The sequence below is a fragment of the Cygnus olor genome, chromosome 29, assembly GCF_009769625.2.
Source record: "Cygnus olor isolate bCygOlo1 chromosome 29, bCygOlo1.pri.v2, whole genome shotgun sequence".
Classification (NCBI taxonomy): domain Eukaryota; kingdom Metazoa; phylum Chordata; class Aves; order Anseriformes; family Anatidae; genus Cygnus; species Cygnus olor.
In genome coordinates, this window is record NC_049197.1 from 2,138,000 (window position 1) to 2,155,681 (window position 17,682).

Genomic DNA, 17,682 nt, shown 5'->3' on the forward strand with positions numbered 1-17,682 from the left:
GTCATGTTTGAAGGCAGACTTGTGCAGCGAAACCCAGTTCTAATTGTCCCTAATTTACTGCTGGGTTTGAACAATCTCTCTCAACGAGTTGCTGATGTTGAGTGGTTCCTCCCCTGGTTAAAGCTCAGCTCTGTGTCATGCTCAGCACCTCCGGGTTTTGTTGCCTTCATTTCTGTAAAATCAGGCTTTCAGCTCCCTGCCAGGTGCTGCGAGGGAAGGTTTGTCTTTCAAAGGCATGAATTTCATCTTGTTCCTGCTCGGGAAAGCATCAGGGCAGAAGGGCAGTGTTCATCCCATACCTTTGCAGCAGGATATGGCCAGAGCACACGGGTAAGTGAAAGTAGGGGCTGCAGAAAACCCTGGGCTAAAGGAAGAGGGCAGCGTGTTCCCCACCCTGTGTGGCTGTGGGGAAGGTTGGGGGCTGCTGGGGTCGGGTCCCTGTGGTGGGTTTGTGGGCAGGCTTCGGAACAGACAGAGTACAAGTGTTTCTTTGGAAAACAGGAAATATCTCTTTCTCTTATTCTTTTGTTAGCAAAACAGATCCGATAGGGCAGCACATCAGAGGCGACGTGTCTGCGACTCCCTGCACCATCTAATTTCACGTCTGGCACTCTGCCCTTGCCTTCAGAGCACAGTAGGTGGCCAGCCAAGAAGTGTTGTTTAAAAGCAAAGTGTCTGCTTAGCACCAGGGAAAATAATCTTACTGACCGCAGTGAGCCCAGGGAGCTGGCCACCCCCCTGGGGCCAGCCACAAGCGGGCAGTCCAACGCCCCGCTTAGTTGGGGGGGGTTGTTGTCCTTCGTGATGACTATGGAGTGCTGTGTGGTGGAGGAGGAATTGTCTGCACCTTTCTGGCCGGCTAGGTCTTTGGGGATGTATTTCACCACGGCAGAGATGAGCTTGCTGCGGAAGTTTTTGCTTAGGAAATTGTAGAGGATTGGGTTGACCACGCAGTGGAGCAGGGTGAAGCAGTCTATGATGTCGTAGAAGAAGTAGAGGAAGTGAGCGAATGTGCAGTGGAGGATGATGTGGTTGCCGTCAAGGGTGAGCAGTGTGAGTGTGACGTGGAAGGGCAGCCAGCTGACGAGGAACACGATGATGTAGGCGTAGATGAGCAGACAGTGCTTCCTGCTCTCCGGCTTGGTGCGCTTCAGGAACCTGGCCGTCAGGATGTTGAAAACGGTGATGATGGGGAAGGGGATGAGGAACCCAATGATGGTGGTGGCCAAGCTGACTGCCAGCGCCCACTCGTCATAGGTCTCGAAGGGGGCCATGAAGATGCAGATGGGCTCTCCGGTGTTGACCAGCTGCATGTGAGCGACCTCCAGGAAGGGGATGGCTGCTGCCAGGACCCAGCTGCAGGCGCAGATGATGCGGCGTGCCCGGTGCTGGTGCTTACGCCAGAAGAGGGAGGAGCTCGTCAGGGACACGTAGCGATCCACACTCAGGCAGGTGAGAAAGAAGATGCTGGCATACATGTTGGCGAAGTAGAAGTAGTGCGTGAAGCGGCAGAGGAAGCTGCCCCAGAGCCAGGTGTAATCCAGCATCACTTCCAGCATCCAGATGGGTAGCGAGAGCAGCACTCCGAGGTCGGCAATGGCCATGTTGATGATGTAGAGGTTCACCAAGCTCTTGTTGCCCCGTGTCTGCCAGTTGACCCAGATGACGAGGAGGTTCTCCACCAAGCCCACCACGAAGATGACCAGGTAAAGGATGAAGAGGACGACCCGCTTGACATTCTCATCCAGGCTGAACTCGCAGAACGTGTAGGTGTAGTTGAAGAGGTGGAACAGCTCAGACCAGTTGTGGTAGTCCCCATACTCATTTGGGAGAGTGGGCGCTTCGCTGGGGGCAGCGGTCGTCTCAGCCATTCTGGTAGCTGCAAAGAAAGGGAGAGCAATGAACTGCGGAGCCCTTCGGCAGGGGCAGAAAGCTGCAGCCACGCTGGGAGTCCTACCCCTGCTGGGCGCTAGAGCCAGGAAGCATCTGCACACTCAGCTTCTTGGTAACTTCAATTTCTGCTCTTGGCCATCCCAAATGACGACTGAATTGCAGCACCTGGGTATGGGACACAGGGGTCTCACAAAGACCCAGCTGTGGGTGTCACACTATGAGACTTGTTTGAATTAAGCTGTGAGACTTGCTCACCAGGTTTTGCTTTATATCCCTCTGCCTCCTTGCACTGAGGGATGCTAGAGATCCCTCCCCCCCCCCCCCAAAAAAAAAGATGTTATTTATAAGGGGCAGGAGCTTTCATTTAGACGTAAGAAAAGATCAAAAGAGAAACTCAGACAGAAAATCTAAGTGGTTGCACTGAGTGGGGTGGCTGGAAAATAGAGAAAAAACAGCTGGTCTCTCCTGGTGAAGTTCAGTCACAGGGGGAGGTTCTGGAAGTACGTACGTATTTTTTTTAATCCTATGGGATTTTATTTCGATGGGTAAATTCCTACATCATCCCTCCAAAGACGCTGCATCAGCATTGAACGTTAACCTCACATCGCAGACAAATGCCAGCCGCAAGCAGCAGCCTCCCAGTCCCCCAGCTGTGTTCCCGCTTCCATCCCTGTTGGACCACAGCCAGCCGTGGCCGTACCCTGGGGACACGCAGTGCTGGGGACCGGCAGGTGGCAGAGACAAGGACCCAGTCAGGGCACCTGCAAGCCCCGAGGCTCAGCAACATCAGCGTGGGCATGGGGCTGCAAGCCTGGGAGCCTCCCTTGCTGCTCCCTGCAGCTGCCTCCGCTCCTCCTGCGCTCAGGTCCCCCTGGCGCAGAGCTGGTGGGATCCCCACTGCTGCCGCCCTGCCCTTACACGCAGAGGTGCACCCCAGCGCTGCGGTCAGGATCACAAAGCATGCAGGAGACCGCAGCAGCAGCCTTGCCCCCACTGTGGTGTGCAGGTGCTGTGCAGCCCAGATCGGAATGCTCCCGCGCTCCTCCCTGCCGCGCACTGCACTGGATCCCCTCAGGGCTCTGAGCAGGTACCAAAACTGTGAACTTAAGGGAAATGTAACAGCATCCTTTTATTGCCACAAGTGTGAAAGCCTGTGGATCCCAGCACGGCTGCAGCCGCACAGCAAAGGTGCCGTGGACCCTGTTGGAGAACTCCCAAGGGGACCCATCCCCAGGAATACCAAGTGCATCGCTGCACCGGGGCACCCCACAGCACCACACGGGGCTCTGCGCACCACAACCAGCGCCCCCAGAGCACCAGCCCTGCCCAGGCGCTGTCACCCTCCTGAAAGCTTTGGCGAGAAGCCCGCAGGGCCAGAGCCTAGCTGTGCCCGGGGCTTTCGACTCCCGAGGCAGCGGTGGGAGAGGGGCGCGAGGCGTGCTGGCTCACCGGTGGGCGTGCGGAGCAGCTGCGCGGGGCGATCCTCGCGGCACGGCGGCTGGCGCTCGTCTGGGCGTGCGGGGATGCGGCCGCCGCGGGGTGTGGGGTGGGCTCTGGGATCCTCCCCAGCAGGAAATGACCATGGCAGCCCGATATCCTGAGACAGCCCAGCGCGAGGGGACGTCAGACGCAGCTTCCAGCCCCCCGGTTTGGCGTGCACCTGAGGTCACGGTGCACTGGGGAAGGGGAGGCCTCGGGAAGGTGCCAGCATCAGCACCAGAGGGGCTCCGTGGGTGATTTGGAGACACCCCATCTGCTGCCTGCTCCACGCAGGACCTGGCGGCCACCAAGCCATGGGCCTAATCCTGCCCAGGGCTCGCTGGTGCTGTGGGCAGGGGGAAAATGAATCTGCTGGGAGCACCGAGGGATAAGGTGGGTTAGGGGGAATGTGCCATGCCTGTCCCCGAGGCATTGTTCAGGGGCCCTCAGGCTTTCCTTTGGGGAAAGAGCCCAAAATCGGCACACTGGGGACACAGCACATTGCTGAGGGGGCAGAGCAGCCACATCCCCCAGGGCACTGCCTCTGAGCCAGGATTTTAAGGGATGGGGGCAGCTGGAGCTGCGATGCCTCCTCAGCCGTCGGAATTCGCTGCAGATGGCTATCTCCACAGCAACACCTCTGGCCAGGCAGCAATTAATCAACCCAACGTGATTGCCTGGCAGTTTTGCAGGGGAAGGGAGGGGGCTTTAGCCTTGCCCCCACACTGGGGAGGGGGCTGATAGGCAGAACGTTTTGCATCGAGCTGCAAGTCCTGCAAAACAATTGCAGGAAATCTCCTTTTCAAGTGCAGACAAGACATTGTGATCAACAATCGGCTCGGAAGGAAGGCACGGCTGGAACAGGGAAGCATACGGCACTGATAAGTCGGCCCTTGCACAACAACAGGCCAGTCGCCAGCGACCCCAGCGAGCAGGTACCCCGGCCCCGCAGGGTCCCAGCCTCTGTTTGCAAAGGGGAACTCAGGGTTTTGGTCCCACCCCCAGCACCGCAGGGTGCGCTTTGCCCCGCGGCTGGCACAGGGATGCCATGCTGTGCCGTGGGCCGGGAGGCTCGTCCTTTGCTGTGGCTGCACCTTCCCAGCAGGGCAGGGATGCGGTTTTGTTTCCATGTAACAGATCATGAAACTGAGGCAGGAGGAGATAAGCTGAGGGGAGTTACTGCCCTCTGCAAGCCCATGGGAAAGGCAGGAATCGGATCCAGGCCACGCACCGCAGCCACGGCCAGCAGGGGCCGATGCTAAGAGGGGGTGAGGAAGGGAAAGAAGCTGGTCCCAGCCCCAACAGCCCCTGGACTCTGTCCTGCCCAGCTGCAGCCATGGTGCTCTGCCCTGCAGGGCCAGGCACCAGCGTGAGGGCCTCGGGGTCATTTATTTGTTTTCATCTTCCTCACCTTCTAAGACTGGGGCATGTGATCCAGCTTTGATGGCACAAACACTATCCACTGTGGGCTGGCAATGCCTTGTCTTGGCATTTTATTTCCCAAGGGCTTAGGGAAGGACCAGACCTGTCTGTGGAGAGCAAAAGCGTTGGTAGATGCAGCAGGAAGGACCGAGTGACGAAGGTGACCCTGCAGCGGTTGGATCAAGAGCAACCTGAGGGACCTAAGGCTTTCCTGGGGGCGTTTTGGGGCTACCCGATCCCAGCCAGGACTTCCAGCTGCAGGAGCTGGTGGCATTTCCAAGCCAGCCGTGCCGCTGGGAGCGGGACAGGAGCTGGGGCAGGCAGCTCGGCTCCTTCTCCCAGTCTCTGCTGGGATGCTCCAAGGCCACCGGCACCCAAACGTGACCGTCTCCAGTGAGCCCAAGGGCCCCCCCCCCCCCTCCAGGGGCCCGCTTCTTCCATTTGTTTGGAGATAAATGGGATAAGAGGCTGCTTCCTCTCCGGAAAGGCACCGCTCCAGGGCTCGGGGCAGGACGGGAGGGGCAGCTGGGGGAGCTCAGCTCAGGGGGGGTGTCCCTGGGGCACCGGCACCGGAGAGACTTGAAGCCCCGCTGGAGCTTTTACCCCATGGAGCTGAATCTGGGCCCAAAATTCCCATGGGATTTGTACTTCATGGTTGCCGGCAGCAGGCAGGGCTGCTCTGGGACCAGCCATTCTCCCAGTGCTGCCCAGCATCGCCGCTGCGCTCTACACCCCCCCGGGGACACGCAGGGACGTGGTGCCATGCAGGCTGCTGGGGATGCTGTACCCGCCTGCCATGCCCAGCAAAAAAAAACCTGAAAGTTTTGCTGGCTGCTGCCATGGGGCTGTGGCACAGCGTGCATGGGGGCCACAAGTGCTCCCTGCCCGGGCTTCTCGCCCCGGTGCTGTCCCGCTCTTGCACACGAGGGAGAAGCACTGTGGGACTTGGGTGGGTGGGAGCCAGGCTGCTGTTAACGCTGCTCTTACCCCGCAAGCAAGTGCACAATCTAAGGGGCTTGTCTCCCAGCTGATCATCGCTAATCAGCCCTTAATTAGGGTTATGAAGGATGTGAGTTGCTGCCCACGCAGCTGATGTGCCGAAACCCAGCAACATCCACCTGGTGCCAGGGGAGCCTGCAGACAGTGGGGCCGTGCCGCTGGGGGCTTTGCACGGGGCCTGCACGGGGCCAGTCCCTGACTGCTCAGATGAAGCTGGGAGCTGGCGGCTGGGGATTTCTCCCCCTGTGTTAAGGGCAAAAAGCTGCCTGGGTGCTCCCAACCAGCTCTCAGCAGCTGAGGGAGGTAGTGAGCTAAGGATAAAGGCACCCAGAGCACTACAGAAGCATGTGGCAGCTCCGGAGCCTGTGGATCTGGCATGCGGGTAAGTGTTTGGCCCTAAATACCCCCCAAAACCAAATAAAAGCCTGGAGGGAGGCTGCACTGGGGTTGTCCTCCCTGCAGGCCGTGGCTGGTGGCCAAGGGACCCATGTCCGCACCCCACACGCCAAGCTGTGCGAGGTGTCATTGAGGCCTGGTGTCTGGGGAGGTGGGAAGCGCCGAGGAAGGCTGCTGCTGCCCGAGGGGATGCTGTGGGACCCCTGCAGGGCTGTCGGAGCAGAGCTGTCTCCACGGCCGCGGCTCCGATGCTTGCAGCTGCTCTGGACAAGGGCTTGGGTGTGCCTCGAGCGGAGCGGATGGCCCAGGACCGTGTCCCAGCAGCTTCCAGGTCCCTCTGAGGATGAAGCTCGCCACGGGAAGCCCCCTTCACACCAGCTTTATTGAGCAGCGTAACAGGGACAGAGACACACATCTCAGGGGCATGCAGGTATCCCCCCAGCCAGGCTGGGCAGGAAAAAAGTGATGATGGTGTCAGAGAGCCAGGCCGGGCAGTAGCTGAGCGGCAGGAAGGCGAGCCGGGCGTCCCAGCCGGCCGTGTAGCGGCTGCGGGGGCAGCGGGCGAGCAGCGCGTGCTCCATGCAGCCGGTGACGATGGACAGGCGGGAGCTGCTCAGGCGGTGCAGCAGGGCCGTGCGCCGGGCATCTGGGGGGGGACAAACGGGGGTCAGCAGCACAGCCCCGGGGGTGTGAGGGCTGGGGAGGGGGGGGGTACTCACAGGTCTCCAAGTAGCAGGGGCCGTAGACTGCCTGGGTCTCCACTGGGAGCCTCTCCCAGAGGCGCTCCAAGGCCTTCACCAGCACCCTGGGGTCAGTCATCCCCGTCTGGAAGCCGCCGGGTTCAATGATGGAGATCTGCACCCCGAAGGGGCGCATCTCACGCCTGGCCGGGGAGGGGGCCATCAGCACCCCAGGGACCAGGCATCACGAGGCAATGGGGACCCCCCTGACACCCCTCTGTCCCCCAGGTGGCAGCCGGGGAGCCCTCGCCTCTCCCTGAGGCTCCTCAAAATCCTTCTCTGCTTGCACAACTGCTGGCTCCAGCTTTGCCCAAGTTTCCCAACCCACGGGGACGTCTTTCACAAGCCCTCGCCGTGGCTCAATGCTCATCTCAGCTGTGGGGATGGGAGGCAGCTGGGCACAACTCAAAGCCCTGCGTGGGGAAAGCAGGGTACAACTGCCCAGCACACGGGAGCCCCGAGAGGGATGAGGCTGGCCTCCCCCATACCTGAGGGTGTCGGAGAAGGCCTCCACGCCGTACTTGGAGGGGCAGTACCCCCCACCGAAGAAGGCGATCCGGCCCATCACGCTCGCCACGTTGACCACCCGGCCCCGGGCTCTGCGCACCAGGGGCAGGAGGCTCAGCGTCACCTCGATGAGGCCGACCAGGTTGACGTCCAGCACCTTGACAAAGTCGTCCTTGCTCAGCCACTCATTAGGGGCAGTGGGGATAGCGATCCCGGCGTTGTTCACCAGCCCCCAGAGCCCTGGGAAGGGGATGAGTTGAGACAGGGTCTCTGTCCCCTTGCCACGCCCCCAGCCCCAGACGTGCCCCCCATCCTACCTCGGTCACCCACACGCTCCCGGACCCAGGCGGTGGCGGCAGCAATGCTGTGGCTGGAGGTGACGTCCAGGAGGACGGTCTGCAGGCGCTGCGAGGTGGCCGCCCGCAGCCTGGCGGCCCCCGGCTCCGTCAGGCAGCCCGCCAGCACCCGCAGCCCCCGCGCGTCCAGCTGCCGTGCCAGCAGGTTGCCGAGCCCGAGTCGCAGCCCGTGATCAGCACAAACTTCTCCGAGAGGCCGGGCACCGTCTGCCGCTCCCGGTGCCAGCGCCGCAGCCACAACAGCCCCGCCAGCACCGCCAGCCACAGCCACATCCTCGCTGGAGCTCGGCTCTGGGGGAAGGAAGAGACAAAGTGTCCCATGTGCTGCCCTGGGGTGAAGGCTGGGTCCTGGGGAGCGCGCAGGGACTGGTGGCGTCTGGGTCGGACCTGCACCCTGGGAGCTGTTAGTCTCAGCCATCGGACAGCTCTCCTGAGCACGTAGCGTTAGGGGCTTTTCACTGGTGTTGGGTGGTCTTCGGATCTCAGGTGCGAGGCCCTGCACTTCCCTGCTGGCTGCTGCCCATGGGAGCCCATTGCAGCCAGTGCTCCTCGGGTGGGTGCACTCGTGGCAGGTGCCGGTTTCAAAGCTCTCTGTCCTACCTGGCCCCTGCATCTCCCTCAGACCCCAACTGCCCATCCTGCTCAGCACTCCCTGGCTGTTTCCTTCTGGCCCTCTTACACATGAGCTTTTGTCCTCAGTGTGACTAAGAAGCACCAAGGAAGTGTTTTTGGTGGAGCCTTGCTGTGCTCCCCCCGAGCATGACACCGTTCTGCCTCTTTCCCTGCAGCAGCGCGGTGGGCTGGGGACCTTCAGAGCAGAGCCCACCTCCTCCTCAGAGCAAGCTCCTGCCTTAGCAGTGTTTGGATGTCCTTGAGCCAGCTGTGTCCGAGCCTTTCTATACCTCCCTCCAGATGTGCCTGACCCAGCCAGAGGAGCTGCACCTTGTGAACGCTGCAGCCCCAACCCTGGGGTTACCTGGGCAGGTCCTGTGCTGCTCTGGTCCCGCTCAGTGAAGGTCTGTCGCGGCCCATCCCGGTGTGGGGGCCATATAAATAGAGGCTGGCATGCAACAGCCTCAGCCCAGGTATTGAGCAGCAGCTGGGGGAAGAGCCAGAAACCCAAATTGCTCTGGGTCATCCTGCAGGAGAGGCCGGATTGCACCAGCTCCCAGCATAAAAGTTTGCATCTCCTGCAGGAGAGGCCGGATTGCACCAGCTCCCGGTATAAAACTCCATTTCTTAATTGCGATTCACTGCCTCATCTTGCACAGATCCATGTGCTGGGAGCTCTGCTTTGGCCTCTGGTAGCTGCCTGTGCTGGCAGAGCTGGCTCGGACCCTTCTGGACACAGCGCTGGGCTGAGTTTTTCTGGCTCAGAAGCCCTGGGGCGGCTGCTTTGTCCCCTTTACCCAGGGCAGGCAGCAGAGGGGCTGGGGCAAGCTCAGAGCAGCGAAGCGGGGCTGGGGGCTCCCCTGGCCACCTGATGCAGCGCTCACTCCCCTTTCCAGCCGCTCTGCCTGTGGGGCACGGAGCCGGCTGCTGCAGCTCGGAGCACCTGGGTGTCCCCAGCACCAGGGCACAGCGAAGCGGGCAGGGGCTGGTGCAGGCGGAGAGGCTCAGCACAGCCGTGCCGACACTTCTGTCCTGTCTCTCCTGGTGCAGGCAGGGGCATGGCCTCGGTGCGCTGTCTGAGGGAGGGGGCACAGCTAAAAAGAAAAGCCCTGCCGTGCAGGGAAGAGGACATTGTCTTTATTTAGCAGCAAACCTGTTTGCTAGCAGGTGACAGCGAGTTGCAGGATATACGCCAATCTAGGGATTTAGGAACTTCTCTGCACGGCTTCAGCTGCAGGGCGATGCCAGATCTCAGCCCCTGGCTGCTGCTGCCTGCAGCGGCCTCAGGCTTTCTGGGCAGGTTTGGGGTAGGGCCAGGTCAGGATCATGTCGGCGAGGGTGGAGGGCAGGTAGCTGAGGGGGATGAAGAGCAGCTTGGCGTCCCAGCCGGCCGAGTAGCGGGCGCGCGGGTAGCGACTGGTCAGCGCGTGCTCCATGCAGTCCGTGACCACCGAGAGGTTGGAGTTGCACCTATTCTGCATCTTCTTGGCTCCTGCCAGAACTGCGGAGGCAGAAGGGGCCCAGTGGGTGCTGAGCCTCGTGCCAAAGGCAACTGAACTCTCTGGCTCTCAGGGCGGCTGGACACCCTGTGGCCCCGGGGTGGGCTTTGGCTTCAGGGAGGGAGGACCGTTGCTTTAGCTTCTAGGTGGTGTACTTACAGTCCTTCAAGTAATTCTCCCCGTAGCCTGCTTTTGTTTCATCCGAGACCTTCTCCCAGGTGCTAAGAAAACACTTCTCCAGGTTCTCGGCACCGGTGATCGCTGTCTTGAAGTAGCCTGGCTCGATGATGCTGACCTTCACCCCAAAGTGGCGCATCTCAAGCCTGGAAGGATCCAAGCCCCGTGGGACCAGATTCCGGCAGCCAGCACAGGGTCGTGCAGGATGCACGGCAGCCTTGTGACAGGGGACTGTGGGGGGATCCTGAACACGCCAGCACACCCCGTGCCAGCCCCAGCACGCATCCGAGGTGGTTCATGAACAAATGTTTGCTGAGTCTGGATGGGATGGGGTCAGAACAGACCTCGGGGACATTCCCCCTGGGATCTGGAGCGAGGGCAAGGTCCAAGCAGGAGGTTTCCTGCCCGGGCAGGTGGTGTCAGCCTGGGGCCAGCAGCCTCCCCTGCAGCCAGGCAGATCCAGCACGCGGGGGAATGAAATCAAAGCCCTGCCACATCCTTCACCGTCCCCTCCCTTGGGCTGCCTCTGCGTGAGCTGGACTGAAGCCAGAGCAGAGGCTGCCAGTGGTGGCCGTGGGTACGGCACGAGGCGGCGCTCCGCGTGGGTGGGCGCTGCGTCCCCAAAGGCCCTCTTCGTGCATCTGGTGGCGGCAGCTAAAATAAGCCCACGTGTGCTCGCTGGGGGTGGCAGAGGAAGGGGTCTGCGCAGGTGAAGGCTCTGCCAGAGAAGTGAAGCAGCCTGAAGAACCAGCAGCGGGCTCCGCACGTGGACTTACCGGAGGCTGTCGGAGAAGGCCTCCACGCCGTACTTGGAGGGGCAGTACCCCCCACCGAAGAAGGCGATCCGGCCCATCACGCTCGCCACGTTGACCACCCGGCCCCGGGCTCTGCGCACCAGGGGCAGGAGGCTCAGCGTCACCTCGATGAGGCCGACCAGGTTGACGTCCAGCACCTTGACGAAGTCGTCCTTGCTCAGCCACTCATTAGGGGCAGTGGGGATAGCGATCCCGGCGTTGTTCACCAGCCCCCAGAGCCCTGGGAAGGGGATGAGTTGAGACAGGGTCTCTGTCCCCTTGCCACGCCCCCAGCCCCAGACGTGCCCCCCATCCTACCTCGGTCACCCACACGCTCCCGGACCCAGGCGGTGGCGGCAGCAATGCTGTGGCTGGAGGTGACGTCCAGGAGGACGGTCTGCAGGCGCTGCGAGGTGGCTGCCCGCAGCCTGGCGGCCCCCGGCTCCGTCAGGCAGCCCGCCAGCACCCGCAGCCCCCGCGCGTCCAGCTGCCGTGCCAGCAGGTTGCCGAAGCCCGAGTCGCAGCCCGTGATCAGCACAAACTTCTCCGAGAGGCCGGGCACCGTCTGCCGCTCCCGGTGCCAGCGCCGCAGCCACAACAGCCCCGCCAGCACCACCGCCAGCCACAGCCACGGCCCCATCCCGGGCAGGAGGTCGGGGCCCAGCGAGCGGAGCGGGGACACTCGGGGGGCAAGCGGGAGTAGGCACTGCTGCAGCCGCAACCGCTGGATCAGGCCCCCACCGACCTTGGACCTGCCCAACCCTGCAGGGCAGGGTAAATCAGTGCCGGTGGTGGGGCCGGATCTGGGGCCAGCGGCGCTGTGCCAGCAGCTGAGGCTGCAGCCGAGCCTGGGGAGGCACGGGCAGGGGGCTCAGTCCCACAGTGTGTCCCCGGCCCCTTCCAGGCCAGGTCCTGGGCAGGAGCGTGATGGTTTCCTGCCCCGTTCCGGTGTCGCCAGCTCTGTCGACAGCTGGGGCGCGCTGGAGGCGTCTCGCTGCCGGCACTGCCCTGGGCCGCGTCTTACGGCAGCGTTACGGAAGGAGCCTGAAGGAGCAGGCGCTGCGTTTCCCAACGCCGCTCGCTTCTGCTTTTATCATGGGCATCTGGTGGCTCTGGGAACCAGAGCTGGAGAGCAGCAAGAAGCTGCACTGAGCTTGTAGGCACACGCCTGCACAGGCAGTGCCCACAAAACACTCCTGCGCTCCTGGCGGCGGTGCTGAGCCTCTCCCTTGCCCCCTTGCAAACCAGCCCAGGGGCAGCCTGTTGTTGGCATGGGGCTGCAGCCTTTGTGTTTGGTCCTTGGGGTTTTGGCTGGGTCTGCGCCTACACGGGCACCCCACAGACCTGTCCTCCCAGCTGCCTGATGCAGCCCCCCCCGGCTGCTCCCCCTGCACGCACAGGGCACCAGAGGGGAGCACGGGGCAGCCCCTGCAGAGCCTGGGGCCAGCGAGGGCTGAGCTGCATTGCCCCAAGAGCAGGGCAAGCACCACACCGGGGTCTTCTGTGGCCAGGAAGGAGCTTTGGTCCCTCACAGCCCTCCCAGTCCCTGTGGTCGTTCTCCTCTGCCCGGCAGTGTTTGATGCCTCACCCATCCCCGGGGATGCCCCTGTCCTCCCCTTCCCTCTTGGCAAAGCAGGACCCCCCTGTTCCTTGCTGCTTGTGCAGCATGAAGCCCCTGAAAGCAAAGAGCAGTGGGCGGACGCAAGGCAGCGGCGGTGGCCACACAACACACGCAGGCACTCAGGGCAGTGTTGCTTTCTATGAAATGGCCGCGAACACCAACAACCGACTGGAGCGAGCGGGGCCCGGGCCGCACGCCCGATGCCGGGGGTATGAGCAGCACCATGCTGGGCACCGGCTGCGCCCTGAGCGCGCTCCTAGGTGGTGCTGGTGGCGAGCAGGCGGTCGGCCCAGGCGCTGGGCAGGTAGGACAGGGGGATGTAGAAGAGTCTGGCGTCCAGACCGCATCCGTAGCGAGTGCGCGGGTACTCGGCTGTCAGCGCGTGCTCCATGGCGTTGGTGACGAGGGAGAGCTTGGGGTTGGCTGTGACGATGAAATGCTGAAAATTGCTGCTGTCTGCAGAGGGGAAGTGAGAAGTGAGAGCTGGCCGGGCACCCCGCGCCACGCTGAGATTTAACCCAGTGAGGGCAGCACGTTTTGTTTTCCTTTCCCTGCCACAGGATCCCAGCCGCAGCCCCCTGGCACCCCTGGCACCCACACTCACAGGCCTGGAAGTACTGCTGCCCATACTCCTGCTTGACCTCGTCGGGCGCGCGGTCCCACGCCCGCACGATGCTCTGCCTCGCCTCGTCAGAGTCCAGGATGCTGGTCTGGAAGCAGCCGGGCTCGATGATGGACACCTTCACCCCGAAATCCCGGAGCTCGCGCCTGGAAGGCAGCGGTGAGCGTGGTGCAGCGGGGATCGGGGCTGGGAGAGGGACAGGGGGATGGGATAGGGGGTACCTGAGGCTGTCGGAGAAGGCCTCCACGCCGTACTTGGAGACGCAGTACCCCCCTCCCACCAGGGCGATGCGCCCCACCATGCTGGCCACGTTGACCACCCGGCCCCGGGCTCTGCGCACCAGGGGCAGGAGGCTCAGCGTCACCTCGATGAGGCCGACCAGGTTGACGTCCAGCACCTTGACGAAGTCGTCCTTGCTCAGCCACTCGTTGGGGCCGACCGGGTTGAAGATCCCAGCATTGTTCACCAGTCCCCAGAGCCCTGGGAAGGGGATGAGTTGAGACAGGGTCTCTGTCCCCTTGCCACGCCCCCAGCCCCAGACGTGCCCCCCATCCTACCTCGGTCACCCACACGCTCCCGGACCCAGGCGGTGGCGGCAGCAATGCTGTGGCTGGAGGTGACGTCCAGGAGGACGGTCTGCAGGCGCTGCGAGGTGGCCGCCCGCAGCCTGGCGGCCCCCGGCTCCGTCAGGCAGCCCGCCAGCACCCGCAGCCCCCGCGCGTCCAGCTGCCGTGCCAGCAGGTTGCCGAAGCCCGAGTCGCAGCCCGTGATCAGCACAAACTTCTCCGAGAGGCCGGGCACCGTCTGCCGCTCCCGGTGCCAGCGCCGCAGCCACAACAGCCCCGCCAGCACCACCGCCAGCCACAGCCACAGCCACGACCCCATCCCGGGCAGGAGGTCGGGGCTCAGCGAGCGGAGCGGGGACTTTCGGGGGACGAGCGGGGAAGGCGCTGGTGCAGCCGCAAGCACCGGATCAGGCCCGCACCGACCTTGGACCCCCGGGACCGGGCAATGACCGCGGGCGGGGCCAGGGGCTGAGCTCCCTGGGGCGCCCCGAGCCCCCCCTGCCCCTCCCCGGCCGCCGGGGCTCGCTGCAGCCCCGTGCCCTGCCCGTGCCCCTCTGGTAGGTGCAGAGCCGAGCCGTGCCGTGCCGTGCAGGACTGGGGTGGGCTTTGCAGTGCCCGGCCGTGCCGTGCCGTGCCGTTCTGGGCCATGTCAGGCACTGCAGTGCCCACTCTCGAACCGAGCCGATCCGTGCCGTGCCGGGCGGGACTGGCACGGACTTTGCAGTGCCCGGCCGTGCCGTGCCGAGCCGTTCCGGGCTATGTCAGGTGCTCAAGCGCCCGTTCCCGAGCCGAGCCGAGCCGAGCCGAGCCGTATCTGGCTGCGGTGCCCAGGCGGTGCCGGGTGCCGGGTGCCGGGTGCCGTGCCGTGCCGTGCCGTGCCATTCCGAGCCGTGCCGGGCGGTGCCGCCCCCCAGCTCCCGGCGGCCCCCGGGCTCAGGCGGCGCCGCCGCTTCCCGCCGCCTGCCGCCATGGCGCGGTTCGAGCCGGCGGCGCTGCCCGAGCTGCTCCCGGTCTTCTACCGGCGGCTCTTCCCGCACGGCGCCTACGGCCGCTGGCTCGGTTACGGCGGCGGTGAGCGGCGGGGGGGGGGGCCGGGCAGGACGGGGCCGGCGGGGCTGGGCCCGGGGGGCGCGGCGGGAACGGGGCAGGGGGCGCGGGGGGGCCCCGTGCCGGTCCGCGCCGGGCCCCCCCCAGCCCCATCCGTGCCCCCCCCCCCCCAGCGGCGAAGAACTACTTCCAGCTGCGGGAGTTCTCCTTCACGCTGCGGGACGACATCTACGTGCGCTTCCAGTCCTTCGGCAGCCCCCAGGAGCTGGAGCGGGAGCTGCAGAAGATAAACCCCTACAAGATCGACATCGGGGCCGTCTACTCCCACCGGGTGAGTCGCAGAACCCTAAAACCCCAAAACGGAATCGTTAGGGTTGGAAGAGCCCTCCAGGATCATCCGGTCCAACCGTCCCCTGCCACCACCGTCACGCGCTAAACCACGTCCCCAAGCACCACGTCCCCAAGCACCACGTCCCCAAGCACCACGTCCAAGCTCTCCTTAAACACCCCAAATCCCGCTCCCACCGGGCTCCCCGACTGGCCGGGGGCTGCGGGAGGATGCCGGCCCCCCCGTGCCCCCCGCCGGGGCTGAGCAGGTCGTGCCCCGCAGCCCAGCCAGCACAACACGGTGCACCTGGGGGCCTTCCAGCCCATGGAGAAGGAGCTGGTCTTCGACATCGACATGACGGACTACGACGACGTCCGGACGTGCTGCAGGTTACCGGGGGTGTTCGCAGCATGGCCCTGGCCCCAACAAGGTGGAATAGTTGGGAAGGGGCACGGCACGGCCGCAGCACCCGCCTGACCTGCTGCGCTCTGCCCCCAGCTCGGCTGAGATCTGCTCCAAGTGCTGGACCCTGATGACCATCGCTGTTCGCGTCATTGACCGCGCGCTCGTGGGTGAGGGATCCCGGGACCCGCGCAGCCCCTGTCGTGCACCGGGGACGCATCCAGACCCTGCTGCCCCTTGCAGCGCTGCCCTGAAGAGGGGCCTGGGGGAGCTGCTGTGGGGCTGGAGCGGGAGCAGAGGACGTGCTGATGCCCAGAGGGTTCTCCCGGCGGGTCTGCAGCGCTGCCTGTGCCAGCACGCTCCCGCAGCCCGGCTGTTCCCCCCGCAGAGGACCTGGGCATGAAGCACCGCCTGTGGGTGTACTCGGGCCGGAGGGGCGTCCACTGCTGGGTGTGCGATGACGCAGTGCGGAAATGGTCCCCGGCGCTGCGCGCGGCCGCCGTGGAGTACCTGACGCTGGTGAAGGTGGGTGTGTGGGGACCGGGCAGCCCTGCTTGCCTTGCAAGGGCTGAGCAACGCTGTCCCCCCAGGGTGGAGCAGAGACCGTGAAGAAAGTGAACCTCTCGGAGCCCATCCACCCGTTCATCAGGTCGGTGGGGACGCTCCTGCCCGGCCCCTGCAGCCGCCGGCCATGGAGCGCTGAGCCTCTCCCTGCTCCTCCTCCGCAGGCGGTCAGTGAACGTGGTGGAGAAGTACTTCGAGGAGTACGCGCTGGTGGGCCAGGACATCCTGGGCAGCCCGGAGCGCTGGGACAAGGTGCTGGCCCTCGTCCCGGAGGATATCCTTCGTGCAGCGGCTCGGGTCCAGGGGAGGGTCTGCGCAGGGGAGCGGGGCTGGTGGTGACTGTGATCAGCCTTAACCGCCGGGCACAGCACCGCGAGCCGCTGCAGAGCGACTTCCCCAAGAAGCGGGACTCGGTGCAGCGCTGGGAGCTGCTGAAGGGCAAGATGGAGCGGACGCGGGTGAGCTCCCATGGGGCTGCCGAGGGGTGAGGGGTGGGTGCTGCAGCCCCCAAGGCTGCCCCCTGATCCCCCGTCCCCGCAGCGGACATCGAACACCGGGAAGAGCGCACCGTGCTACGCGGACTGGGAGATCATGCTGCAGTACTGCTTCCCGCGCCTCGATATCAACGTCAGCAAAGGCGTTGGGCACCTGCTGAAGAGCCCCTTCAGTGTCCACCCCAAAACAGGTCAGTCTGGCCACCTGCGGGGCTGGGACGTGGGGCTGGCCACCTCCGGCAGCGACTCCCCTTTCTCGCAGGCCGCATCTCAGTGCCGCTGGATCTGCAGAGGCTGGACCAGTTCGACCCATTTGCCGTCCCCACCATCAGGTGGGCCAGCAGAGGGGGTCCCCAGTTGGGTTCTGGCTCTGCCGGCAGCCTCTGCAACATCCTGCTGTCACCCGCAGCTCCCTGTGCCACGAGCTGGACGCGGCCGGCGATGACGGGGAGCAGGAGGACGACGGAGAGACGGAGCCAAAGCGGCGTGTGCGGGGTGAGTGGGGCCACGTCTGGGGTGAGGGGGGTCTCCACCCCACCGGTGGGCTTCTCCCGCTCAGCCCCCTCTGCTCCTGCAGACTACAAGAGGACAAGCCTGGCGCCGTACGTGCGGGTCTTCGAGCAGTTCCTGGAGGAGATGGAGCGCGCCCGGAGGGGGGAGCAGCTCCGGCGAAGCGGTAAGCACCGGGAGGAGAAGCAGCCAGCCTGGGGACCCGGAGGGGCCCCGTGGCTCTGGGGCGCTGCTCTTTTCCTGTAAAACTCCTCGTTTCTCCCCTTCCCAGACCTGCAAGGAGATTTCTAACGCTGCTGGGGAGCGCGGCGGCAGCCCCCGTCCTTGCCGTGGGGCCACCGAGGGAGCTGCCTGCCACCCGTGGGGGCCCGGTGCCGTGGCGCAGGGCCCTGATGTCCCCCAGCTGATCTCCCCAGCTCCCTTCCGACCGCCGCTGTTTGTGCCTTTTGTATTTTTTGTACCTTTTTTTTGCCCTATTTTTGCCTTTTGTATTTTTTGAACCTTTTCTACCCTGTTTTCCATTAAAAATTTCTGGTCACCCGCGTGCCTACCTCCCTGGGCCGTCCTACCACCGCGGGGCTGGGGCGGGACGGGGCCTAGGGCCGGGGTGGGGCCCGCCAGGACCCCCCAGGACCCCGCCGGGGCCCCGTTCCC

General features: G+C 64.1%; 5 protein-coding genes across 6 annotated transcripts; 1 reads left to right on the forward strand and 4 right to left on the reverse strand.

The window, feature by feature from the left end:
* Nucleotides 1-226: 226 nt before the first annotated feature.
* Nucleotides 227-3,720, reverse strand: GPR182 (G protein-coupled receptor 182). Its single transcript, XM_040539517.1, has 2 exons — nucleotides 3,343-3,720; nucleotides 227-1,879 (listed from the first exon to the last, which is right to left on the reverse strand). Exon 2 carries the CDS (start codon nucleotides 1,869-1,871, stop codon nucleotides 243-245), a length of 1,629 nt encoding a protein of 542 aa, XP_040395451.1. The 5' UTR covers nucleotides 1,872-1,879; nucleotides 3,343-3,720; the 3' UTR covers nucleotides 227-242.
* A 1,161-nt stretch (nucleotides 3,721-4,881) lies between these two features.
* Nucleotides 4,882-8,946, reverse strand: LOC121061160 (retinol dehydrogenase 16-like). The gene is given in 5 exon segments (XM_040539594.1): nucleotides 4,882-6,807; nucleotides 6,809-7,072; nucleotides 7,418-7,676; nucleotides 7,754-7,945; nucleotides 7,948-8,946. Coding segments are annotated over 5 exon segments (1,035 nt in total). The 5' UTR covers nucleotides 8,066-8,946; the 3' UTR covers nucleotides 4,882-6,605.
* Nucleotides 8,947-8,986: 40 nt separating this feature from the next.
* On the reverse strand, nucleotides 8,987-11,514 carry LOC121061049 (retinol dehydrogenase 16-like). The gene is made up of 4 exons (XM_040539341.1): nucleotides 11,193-11,514; nucleotides 10,857-11,115; nucleotides 10,063-10,226; nucleotides 8,987-9,905 (listed from the first exon to the last, which is right to left on the reverse strand). Exons 1-4 carry the CDS (start codon nucleotides 11,512-11,514, stop codon nucleotides 9,688-9,690), a joined length of 963 nt encoding a protein of 320 aa, XP_040395275.1. The 3' UTR covers nucleotides 8,987-9,687.
* Nucleotides 11,515-12,614: 1,100 nt separating this feature from the next.
* LOC121061133 (retinol dehydrogenase 7-like) lies at nucleotides 12,615-14,618 on the reverse strand. Its single transcript, XM_040539558.1, has 4 exons — nucleotides 13,675-14,618; nucleotides 13,339-13,597; nucleotides 13,100-13,263; nucleotides 12,615-12,951 (listed from the first exon to the last, which is right to left on the reverse strand). Exons 1-4 carry the CDS (start codon nucleotides 14,000-14,002, stop codon nucleotides 12,752-12,754), a joined length of 951 nt encoding a protein of 316 aa, XP_040395492.1. The 5' UTR covers nucleotides 14,003-14,618; the 3' UTR covers nucleotides 12,615-12,751.
* On the forward strand, nucleotides 14,604-17,566 carry PRIM1 (DNA primase subunit 1). Of its 2 annotated transcripts, XM_040539533.1 has the most exons (13): nucleotides 14,604-14,754; nucleotides 14,904-15,061; nucleotides 15,341-15,447; nucleotides 15,557-15,630; nucleotides 15,849-15,985; nucleotides 16,051-16,109; nucleotides 16,189-16,298; nucleotides 16,391-16,482; nucleotides 16,565-16,709; nucleotides 16,781-16,850; nucleotides 16,928-17,013; nucleotides 17,096-17,194; nucleotides 17,300-17,566. In XM_040539533.1, exons 1-13 carry the CDS (start codon nucleotides 14,652-14,654, stop codon nucleotides 17,317-17,319), a joined length of 1,260 nt encoding a protein of 419 aa, XP_040395467.1. In that variant the 5' UTR covers nucleotides 14,604-14,651; the 3' UTR covers nucleotides 17,320-17,566. The 2 variants fall into 2 exon arrangements, with proteins under 2 accessions (XP_040395467.1, XP_040395466.1); XM_040539532.1 differs by having other exon boundaries at nucleotides 16,781-17,194.
* The last annotated feature ends 116 nt before the right edge of the window (nucleotides 17,567-17,682 follow it).

Bases quoted from the DNA above. Each gene is read 5' to 3' on its own strand.
- GPR182 (XM_040539517.1), bottom strand. From the start codon at position 1,871: ATGGCTGAGACGACCGCTGCCCCCAGCGAAGCGCCCACTCTCCCAAAT.
- LOC121061049 (XM_040539341.1), bottom strand. From the start codon at position 11,514: ATGGGGCCGTGGCTGTGGCTGGCGGTGGTGCTGGCGGGGCTGTTGTGG. The intron at 10,227-10,856 runs GTAAGTCCACGT...GGATCCTTCCAG, and splicing joins GCCTTCTCCGACAGCCTCCG to GCTTGAGATGCGCCACTTTG. The intron at 9,906-10,062 runs GTAAGTACACCA...CTGCCTCCGCAG, and splicing joins GGAGAATTACTTGAAGGACT to TTCTGGCAGGAGCCAAGAAG.
- LOC121061133 (XM_040539558.1), bottom strand. From the start codon at position 14,002: ATGGGGTCGTGGCTGTGGCTGTGGCTGGCGGTGGTGCTGGCGGGGCTG. The intron at 13,598-13,674 runs GTAGGATGGGGG...TCCCCTTCCCAG, and splicing joins GGAGCGTGTGGGTGACCGAG to GGCTCTGGGGACTGGTGAAC. The intron at 12,952-13,099 runs GTGAGTGTGGGT...TCCCCTCTGCAG, and splicing joins GCAGCAGTACTTCCAGGCCT to ACAGCAGCAATTTTCAGCAT.
- PRIM1 (XM_040539532.1), top strand. From the start codon at position 14,652: ATGGCGCGGTTCGAGCCGGCGGCGCTGCCCGAGCTGCTCCCGGTCTTC. The intron at 15,448-15,556 runs GTTACCGGGGGT...CTCTGCCCCCAG, and splicing joins GACGTCCGGACGTGCTGCAG to CTCGGCTGAGATCTGCTCCA. The intron at 15,986-16,050 runs GTGGGTGTGTGG...CTGTCCCCCCAG, and splicing joins AGTACCTGACGCTGGTGAAG to GGTGGAGCAGAGACCGTGAA.